The sequence below is a fragment of the Dendrobates tinctorius genome, unplaced genomic scaffold (genome assembly GCF_039654945.1).
Source record: "Dendrobates tinctorius isolate UK_male_01 unplaced genomic scaffold, ASM3965494v1 ptg000250l, whole genome shotgun sequence".
Lineage (NCBI taxonomy): Eukaryota > Metazoa > Chordata > Amphibia > Anura > Dendrobatidae > Dendrobates > Dendrobates tinctorius.
Genome location: NW_027361917.1, coordinates 10,511,384 through 10,522,025, shown reverse-complemented (window position 1 = coordinate 10,522,025; position 10,642 = coordinate 10,511,384). Strand labels below are relative to the sequence as shown.

The following is a 10,642-nucleotide window of genomic DNA, read 5'->3' as shown; positions in this document are numbered from 1 at the left end:
GGATATTTTGACTCTCTGATTACCATACTTACTATTGCACTACTATTACTATTATATATGTATGTATGGTTCTCCGTAGTCTACATCAGCAATACACATGTATCATGTTTTTTTATCGTTATGCTCTCCAGCCTTGTCTATCCTGAGTCTTACTATTCCTTTTAAATACCTTTTAATCATATTCAATAAAAAATTAATTTCTTAAAATTCTAAAATAAAAAGTAGTTGTAAAATCATAGATTCAGAAATCCACATAGTAGGTTTTCATACAACTATATTGTTCTGTTTTAGAGGCCACATCAACATATAACATATTGCTACATATATTCCATGAATATTCTATATTTTGTGCCTGTGCTGACAATAGTCAGATCTTTACTCCAGATCATGAAAACTGCTATGGAGGCATCTGTGTTCAGATAAAAAAAACCCTACGATGGCAGGAATCCCAAGACGAGCCCGCCAGAAAGAAGCTCTGAAGATTCTGAACCACATTTGTCATTTGCACATGGATTATACAAGGGCAATGAACTGCAGCAGAGGTGCAGAAGAAGTTTCATGTACATTTCCTGGATATGAAATAAGGAGGAGCTCTGGGCTCATGTCATTCTAGCAGCACAGCCACAGCAGATGGTTTTGCAGTTGCGTTATCATCAGCACAGAAACTCTTCCATCTGGGAACCTGATGCAACTTTTTTAATCTCTCCTCCTCCAAAGTTATGATGTTATTATAATCCATCTCTCTAACTCGTACGCAATCATTATGGCAGCAAATCTAACCAGCAGACTACTTTTGCACCAGCTACTTATCAAGCAGCAGGGACCTGCAAGAATCTGCCTCTGGAGAAGACTTGGGGTGAGATCCTGTGCCTCATACCACAAACAGAAGGTGCAGCCATCCTGCCAAAATCCAGGACCCCAATGGGATGTCCATTCCTACATGCCAGAATCCACTGCCCTGCCCAGGGTGCAGACCTTCCAGGATCTGGTGCAGTTCTCACATGAAGACCCTGAGACATTTTGGGGTGTTCTTGCCAGAGAAAGGCTGACATGGGTAAAGCCCCACCAGACAGTTAAAGACTGTGACTTTAATGAAGGCCGAGTACAATGGTTCCTTGGTGGACAGCTGAATGTATCTGGTGAGTGTTAATCTCAAAATTGTGAGTGCAGGGGTGATGGTGGGGTGATAAGTAATGTATGGAATCAAGGATGGGGAGCAGAGGGGATCAAGGATGGGCAGTAGAGGGGATCAAGGATGGGGAGTAGAGGGGATCAAGGATGGGGAGTAGAGGGGATTAATGATGGGGAGTAGCGGGGATCAAGGATAGGGAGTAGAGGGGATCAAGGATGGGGAGTAGAGGGGATTAATGATGGGGAGTAGCGGGGATCAAGGATAGGGAGTAGAGGGGATCAAGGATGGGGAGTAGAGGGGATTAATGATGGGGAGTAGAGGGGATCAAGGATAGGGAGTAGAGGGGATTAATGATGGGGAGTAGAGGGGATCAAGGATGGGCAGTAGAGGGGATCAAGGATGGGGAGTAGAGGGGATCCAGGATGGGGAGTAGAGGGGATCAAGGATGGGGAGTAGAGGGGATTAATGATGGGGAGTAGAGGGGATTAATGATGGGGAGTAGAGAGGGTCAAGGATGGGGAGTAGAGGGGATAAGGATGGGGAGTAGAGGGGATCAAGGATGGGGAGTAGAGGGGATTAATGATGGGGAGTAGAGGGGATCAAGGATGGGCAGTAGAGGGGATCAAGGATGGGGAGTAGAGGGGATCAAGGATGGGGAGTAGAGGGGATCAAGGATGGGGAGTAGAGGGGATTAATGATGGGGAGTAGAGGGGATTAATGATGGGGAGTAGAGAGGGTCAAGGATGGGGAGTAGAGGGGATAAGGATGGGGAGTAGAGGGGATAAGGATGGGGAGTAGTGGGGATAAAGATGGGGAGTAGAGGGGATAAGGATGGGGAGTAGAGCGGATCAAGGATGGGGAGTAGAGGGGATCAAGGATGGGGAGTAGAGGGGCTGAAAAAAATCACGTGATATCATTAGATCTGCATGGTTTTAAATGTAACAATGTTATCTCTGGAGCTGAAAGAGTTAAAAGCGATCCTTCGTATGGGATGGTGGCGGGATCTTATTGCACTTGCAGCTGTAATGATCAGTTCATGGCAGTCACTTGTACAGTGAGGATCTGATATTTCCAATACCCTTTAACCCTAGAGATGCCTTGCTGGGTCTCCATATGGCATACAGTGACGGATCTAGATGACACTAGCTTAGTTATGTGCACACACCGGTCACCAGGGCCATTCCGTCTGCTGCTGGGTAAAACTTCAAGGGATTTGTTCACTTTTACAAAGTTTCCGTTTTCTGCAGCAGATTTCAGAAGTTTGTGGGAGCCGAAAGGGTTAAAAGTGTCTTGGGTTTGTCTTGGCCTCCACAACAGTGACACCGCTTGTGATGCGCTCACCAGGAGGGATGGGCTCGGATCCTGCAGCTGATTGGTTAAGATCACAGAAGAGTGGGCGTGTTCCAGAGCTCATTCTGAGACGCGTCTGCCCGTGTCACGTGCTGCTGGTGTAGTGTGTGTGTTTCCCGCCCTCCCGCCCGCAGCAGTGTGAGGGGACGGCGCAGCCCGGGACACCGGCATTGTTACTTCCCGTCAGGAAATCAGTCCTATATAAGCTCACGCGTTATACCCGGATCAGACAGGGGTACAACATGAGTGATACCGCCTGGGTACAGCTGCGGGCAGGGCTGGGTGCAGTGTCTGTAGTGGGCGTCACTGTCCTGGTTAGGTACGCTATGCAAATTTGTCCCAGTGAAGGGGCACGGCAGGGTGTGGCAATCACGTGCCATTACAGGGGTGTGTGCCCAGCTGGTACAAAGTCACACAATGAGATTCAGACTTTAAAGGGAACCTGTCACCAAGAAAACTAATAATCTGCAGGTTACCGGCGTTAGTAACCAGCCCGGCGCCTGCACTTAGGGTACCGTTACACGTAGCGATGCACCAGCGATCCCGACTAGCGATATGACGCGGTCAGGATCGCTGGTACATCGCTAGGTGGTCGCTAGTGAGCTGCCACACAGGCAGATCTCACCAGCGACATCGCTGGGGACGGGGGTCGCTACTTACCTGTCAGACGCGGCGATCCTGCGTCCTCCCGCCCGGCTCCACGGTTCGCTCGTCGTCACAGCAGGAAGCCCAGCAGGAAGTGGCCGACGAGGAATGGGCCAGCAGCTTCTTGCGCGATCAGCGATAACCAGCGGGGGAGCCGGTCGGAGGTAAGTATCACATGCAGCGATATCGCTAGTAATATTGCTGTAACGTCACAAAATCGGTGACTACAGCGATATTGCTAGCGATATCGCAGTGTGTAATGGGGCTTTAGTGGAAAACAAACTTTAACACACACCCCGTGTCTGGATTTCAGTCGTGGAGGCTACGCCGGTTCAGTCACCGCTCGAGTATAGAGCGCGACAGCTGTATCCGCACCCCCGGCCTGGACTGAAAAACAGCCCCTAATGCAGAGCGAGTGTCGCCAGGGCCGGTGGCGCCATTACAGCCGCTGTGGGCATGTACCCTGCAGTCCTTCTGTGTGACCACAGCTTTGTGAACCCTTACAGTGTGCACGCATGTGCCGACTAGGCGTGCGTGGCTTCGCTCAATGCTTGTGTATTGGGTTATGTCTAGTCAGAATGTGGCCAGAAGTATACAGATCACATGCTTGCAGTCACATGACCATCCAGTGCTGGTGCTGATTCTTTCTGTGAGGTAAAACATGTTTTTAAAAAGGATTTGAAATATTTTACCTCACAGAAAGAATCAGTATACTCTCTTTTGCTTCCTCCCCTGCCCAGGAGCTGTGGTATGATCAGACCATGTTCCTGTATGGTCAGACACAGCCATAACACAGTGCACAGCAGCGGCATATTTATAAGATTATCTCAGCACAGGAACATTTTTCTTTAACACATCCAGTTGTGGAACTTATTATTCCAAGATCTATTAATTAAAATGTTCATGTAAAAAAAAAAACAACCTTTAATAAGATGCAGATCCATATTTATAATAAAAAACTAAGGCTACTTTCACACTTGCGTTAGGAGGCGCAGCGTATGCTTGGCGTGAAGCTCCGCCCCCTGCCGCGCCTCCGCCGGTCAGCTCCGCCAATGGGCGCATGACGCTGCATGTGATCCGAGTGCAGTCTGATGTTTCCCACGTACTCACTGACTTTTATGGCCAAGTGCAATCCACATATCGGATCAAACTGAGGCATGCAGTGATTTTTTTCCTCGGACACACATGGTCCGAGGGAAAAATCGGACATGTTCACAGCCCCATGGAATAACATTGATCCAATTGTGTTCCAATGTTTTGTTCTATAACACTGAGAGAGCAAATACACCCTGCCCTAAGTGTTATTATTTTAAGCCATTTCTTAGATGCAAATTGAAGCAAGGCTATGACCTCCATATGACTCCGGTGCAAGTGGACCCCCCTGTTGTGAACAGGTAATTAAAGATTAGCTGATGGATGCAGACCAGGCTGGGCTGAAGAATTGTGGGATACCACAAGTTTGTGGTCAGTAGAGATAACCTATAACCTCAGCTGCCAAAGAATGGGGAGGTGACATTAATTGCCTAAGGCTTAGTGCACACGTTGCAGAAAATTTCTGCTCAAAAACCTGAATCCCTTCCCAGAAACCGCACCTATTTTTCCACGGCGGTTTTTGCGCAGTTTTGATGCATTTTTTTCCGCAGCGGTTTCAAACCGCATGGAAGAAGCCAAAGCCGCGGAAAAATCCGCAAAATTAATTAGCATGCTGCGGTTTTACCGCGATGTGTTTTTTCGCAGTAAAAAAACGCATCAATGTGCACAAAACGTGCAAAATGCATAGAAATGACTGGGAAGCTTATTTTTAGCGGTTTTATAGTGAAAACCGCAGTAAAAACTGCTAAAAAAAGCGCTGTGTGTGAGCACAGCCTTAGCCTCAGCGTGACTAGAACTGGCAGACAAACTACATTAAGCTGCTTTGTTTCCATACTTGTTATGAATATTTCATTTTTTTATGAACAGCAATGGTTCCTCAGTTATGAAAGACATATTTTCAAAGTCGTGACTTGAAATGGGCAGATCCCTGAATGTTAGGGTCGGGCAGGTTCAGCTGAACAGTTAAAAAATGTTTGGGTACCAGAACAGAACCTGTACCCGGACCCCATTCACTTGGATTGAGGGGCCCAAACATCCAGTGTTTGCCACGCTGTCAAACACTGCCGCTGATCGGTCAGACAGCCACGTATCTCACGCTGTCAAATGACAGCGTGAATCTGCAGCTGCGATCGGAGGTAAAAAGTTTATCTCCGATCACTGGCATCAGCTGATGGGACTACTACTCCCATCAGTCTATGCTTGCTGCTGTTAATCGGGAGTATTCATCAGCCGGCGCCTACACGCAAAATAATGAAAAGAAAAAACATGGCATAGGTTCCCTTGTATTTTTGATAACCAGCCAGGCAAAACTGACAGCTGTGGGCTGCAACCCTCAGCTGTCAGCTTTAGCAAGGCTGGTTATCAAAAATAGATGATTTTAATAATGATTTTACTACTGATCAGGGGCAGTGTTTGCGGCGCGCTGTCATGCACATGACAACATGAAAACACTTGGTGTTCGGGGTGCCAAACCCGAACAGTAACACAGATTTCCTCGTGAAGTCCATGTTTTGGGTTCATGCCGGAACAGCAGGTGTTCGGTACAGACCCAGAACAGACGAAGGTAATGTATTGCCTTACATCACTGGTTGGTTTGCGACAGCAACTTGCAAATTAATATCTGGCAGATGGATGGCGATATGTATGCCATGTTTCCTCTATATGGATAGATAAAATCGTGATACAAAACAGTATTATCTCCTGCTTGGGACCCCAGGGGCGAAGATAATATTGAAGTTGGGGATCCCATAATTTTCTGAAAAGAATGGTCACATCCCTGACCAGCCCTGCTATAAGTCACCAGATGGGAGCTATGAGGCCGTGACTTTTGTTAAGAAAAGCAAATATCAAATTGTGATCAGTGTCAGTTCTGGGAGATAGAGTTCACTGTAGTTCTGTCCACAAACAAAGAGCTCCCCTTCAGAAAATCCTGAACCAAACCTTTGAAATCAGGTTTAGTACATTTGTTATGTTTATCCTTTTTATTTTATGTAATTATTTATACTATATTGTTTTTACCATTGTGTAACATCTGTGTATATTTTTATAAACACTGCCTACCTATTGGATGAAATATCTAAAATTTAACAGCTCTGTTCGCCATGCTCTATAACTCGCACCCCTGAAGCAATACACTATTTGTAACGGGTGTCCAATCGGCCTGTATAAACGATTGGTGGTGGCAGCTAGTTCCTTTTGTTATTGTTGAGTTTGGCAGTGCCCATATTGGGGTATATATATCTGTTCCCTGTATTGCAATCGGAGGTGTATAAACTATACGATCACTGTGAGATCCCCAATAACTGGCCAAGTAATGAGGACAGAGCGGCCTCATCCATCACTTGTCAGTCAATTGCCTAATTATCAAGACAATTGGCAGTGATCCTTGACAAATTCATGGCAACTGTGGGATCATGATCTCTCGGCTGTTATCCCTGAAAGCTACACAACCCCTTTAAGATAAAATGTTATGGGTCTTCAAACGGCATAAATATGGCGCAAATCGAGTGCCTTAATTATTGCTTCTTTAAAAAGAATGGAGTGTAAAATGCTTAGAATGATTTAAAAAAACCTAAGAGAAGCAACTCATTTATTGGAGCTTTTCAGATTTAACTGCAGTCCGTAGACATACATTGAGTTGTATATTATCTTTCCCCTTTAAAATTGCATAATTATCAGAAAATGACACATTGTTTAAATCAGATTTTTGTGTCATGTATCTTTATAATTTTTTTGGGCAATGCTCACACTGGCCACTAGGGATTTTTTAGACTGTAACTTCCTGTTTCAGGAAACAACACATGTAAATAGCCTCATTGAACAAACACTGACCCTATCTTTTATGTTTAAGCACCTAATGAGAGTGGGGGAGAGTTGGGTCAGCTATGACACCACCTATTGTGATTGATTGGTCCTTCGTTATCAGCAGTGTATAGAGGTGTTATCTGTGATTGCAATCCTGCCTCTGATGATAAGGAGCATGCAGAAAACTCTTCCTGAAAGGAGGTAGGAGTCTAAAAAAATCAGTGATAATTGCAAGATTACGAGTTTTGCTTTTAATAATGATTGTGATGCAACAAAAAACAGCCCGAAATTTTGAATAAAAACATGGGACAGAAAATCCTGATGTAAATAGGCCATTTTCTGAAGACATCTCCCTTTTAACTCTCATTGCTATTATTGCTGTACTTTGTTAATTGAATCTAGTCACTATAATTCCTGGTGAATTTTGTGCTGGGCTGGTTCTTATAAGAAGTCCATCAGGGCAAATTGAGCTCCTGCAAAGTGATGGTGATGGTAATTGCTTGGCTGTGCAGCGTAGAGTTAAATGACTACACATGCTTTAGATTATGGGTATTCTTACATTCCACATCCTCCATAATTGTGCTCCAAGATGGAATTTTGCAGCAGTAGTGTGATTCCAGAGACAGACTTGTATTTCTTTATAAAGGTTATCTAAGGACACTCTTACTTTTGTGTACTTGCTCACAGTTATAGTGTTGTCTTTAGAGGCTCTATTACTGGTGTGCCTAAATCACTGCTTTGTTAAGCATTGCATCACCATTCTCATTGGAATTCTCCTCTGGGCAAAGCTTTGCTGCATTATATAAAGGGGACTTGTCACCATGAAAATGCAGTATAATCTGCAGGCATCATGTTATTAGAGGAGGGAATACTGAGCAGATTGATGCATAGTTTTCTGAGAAAAGATTCTGTATAAACTGTGTTTTCATCAAGTAAACGCCTGGGATCTTTGATTGTGTAGGAAGTGCTATCAGTGATTGACAGTTCTCTGCATGTTATCATCTGAAATGTCAGAGCAAACACCGCATCATATACAGCCAGGCTTGGATTCCTTTTGCTCTATAAGTTTAAAGCGCAAGGTAAAGCATATTTCTGAGGATAAAAACTTACTCCCTCAACCTCTTATCAAACAACCAATGGATGAACTATACACATGAGACCATAAATCCCTCTCTTGGATTAAATGTACAAATTCTGTCAAAAGTACTACTTTACCTAAAATGTATTTATTTTTCTGCATCTTTGTTCGATTATGCACCTGAGATGTTAAGACACTACAAGCTGCTAATGCCAAAGTTATATCAGCCAATGAAATACCTCAAATCAAAGAAAAGCCCACGTACTACCACAAAAGACAAGGAAGATTATCAGTTCCATTCCTTTACCGCTATTATAATATAGCTCAGCTTCTAGTTTTATAGGCCACATAATGTAGCTCAGCTCATACTTTTATATGCCACATTGGAGGTCTCCCTGCTGGTAAATATAGAGACCTCTGTACTTAAGCTTTTAAATATTCAATCTCTTTTCTTGTCTAACAATCCCTACAACCTAATGTAAAAACACCCAGCCCCATTTCACACCACTCCATCATACAGGAGAGGCACCTGAGACATTGTTTTCTTTTTATTAGCAACCATTTACCACACACTAGAATACTCCCTGACTCCAAGTTCCCCCTGAACTACCACCCCTGTCACTTTAGTTGGATGATAGGCAAGCGTTTAGTCTTTGTAAGACACTTAACGTCATCCAGCAAAATCATAATTGCCCGGAAACTTATCGAATAATACAAACCTCCCAATGCTGAGCATTATAGGACACACCGGATTCTTCATCTTGCTCGTTCTCTCATAAACACAGAGGAGCTCCCAACTCTACTTCATTTGAGTTTTTTGATAACTTTCACCAATTGTTCCAGGCCACATTATAATATACAGTATATGCATCAAGTCCCAGGTTATACTAGATTACTGTTCATGCTGCGAAGAGATCAGGATCTGAGCCTCCCATGCCACTTTAGCACTGTCAGCATTGCTGTACCACTATTACTAAAGGCAGTCGACTGAATGCATCTTCCGTCAGGATATACCGTAACATAGGACCTGCTTGGCTGATACAATGTTCTATCGCTTTTTCCCAGAATCATCTTCACTGTGTTTTAGTGGATGCCCAGATTCTGATTCCACACTACGTATATGATGACATTGCCCCAAATCTCAATTTTTTAATCTCAAATCGTAACTAATATCTCAGGTCTTATCAGCACAATTCCCTAAATTTCAAACAGTTATTTTAGTGGCTGATAAACTTCAGGGATTTTGTAACCCAGCCCATAAACTACAACAATACCCCTGCATGGCGACACACATTCACCGCAGGTCTTAATACTTAGCCTAACTTGTACACTCCTTTTGGATCACTCACCTCCACCTCACCTTAATTGGTTGCTTATTGTATGAAGATTGGGCTGTACAAGTTCATACAAGAAAACTACATCATGTATACATATATTGAGTTAGAGACTATTTCACCATCTTACATTTTATATACTATATTCCTGCCCTGATGCTGGAACTAGTTACCCTTTCCCAGCAATGCTTTACAGACTCTCTGATAGAGCCTCAGCCTAGTGCTTAGTGTTGGAGCAGATGTGCTGGACCTGAATGGAGAGGTAGAGTATAGTATTGTTCATGATTACTTTCATTAAGATAATAATTTATGCCATCTCTTTAGAAAGTATTCTACTTAATATCACCAGATATGCTAAATTGAATATTATATTGGCCAACTGTCCTGGAAAGTCCAGAAGGCTCCCACAAAGAGGAGAGATCTCCCGACCAGTTGGCAAATCTCTTGTGCTCCACAAAAGTCACTCAATGAGCAGTGCTTCCTGAAGGTTTATTTAATATGTTCGCCCATTATATTTTCCAGCTCTATACAGACATCATTATCATTGTCCCAATTGGTCACTATATATATTTGCTATCAGTATGTCTTGAGGGTGTGGGAGTTAACCAGAGTACCTGTTACAGGGGTCATCTGGCAGCACTAATATGGCTGTCATGGACAGGTTTGGCACAAGCCAATTAGTTTACCAGATCCCAGGGGTTGTCCTTGTCTCCATCCATCATTAATCTCTGTACAGGGCTCTGGACTTTCTCAGGGGCTCCTGGGTTGGGACCACAAAGTCAACCGCTGGCGTTGGTGCAGACTGTCTGGTACGGTACAGTAGTCAGGTCAGAACAAAGAGGGCAGGCAAGGTACAAAATCAGAAGGCAAAAAGAATGGTCAGCAAACAGTCTATTGTCATACAACAGGAATATAGCAATCACACAGGAGCAGCTATCACAGGACTGAACTAGCGTACAATTAACTATATCTTACAGCTCTCGGCCATAGGCTGGGAGTATATGTCAGGTGTGGTACTGTCCAAATGGCCAAAACAGAGAATTGATTACTTCAGGTGGATGATGCCGCTCAGAGCTTCTAGTTCTAATGTCTCTTACATAGCTAATACCACTGGAATGAATAAGGCGGTGCCTAGTGACATATGACAACGCAGAAGCAGGTCCTGTAGGAGATGTTCTTTGCCTTGATATTGAAACCTTTTAAGAT

The 10,642-nt window shown here is 44.0% G+C and overlaps 1 protein-coding gene across 2 annotated transcripts in view; it reads left to right on the top strand.

The window, feature by feature from the left end:
* Positions 1-572: 572 nt before the first annotated feature.
* Positions 573-10,642, top strand: part of ACSS1 (acyl-CoA synthetase short chain family member 1) — a 189,384-nt gene continuing 179,314 nt past the window's right edge. For both annotated transcript variants that reach the window (XM_073557471.1, XM_073557470.1), the window contains exon 1: positions 573-1,139. In XM_073557471.1, coding sequence (XP_073413572.1) covers positions 764-1,139 — 376 coding nt within the window. In that variant the 5' untranslated portion in view covers positions 573-763. The remainder of the gene's footprint in view (positions 1,140-10,642) is intronic.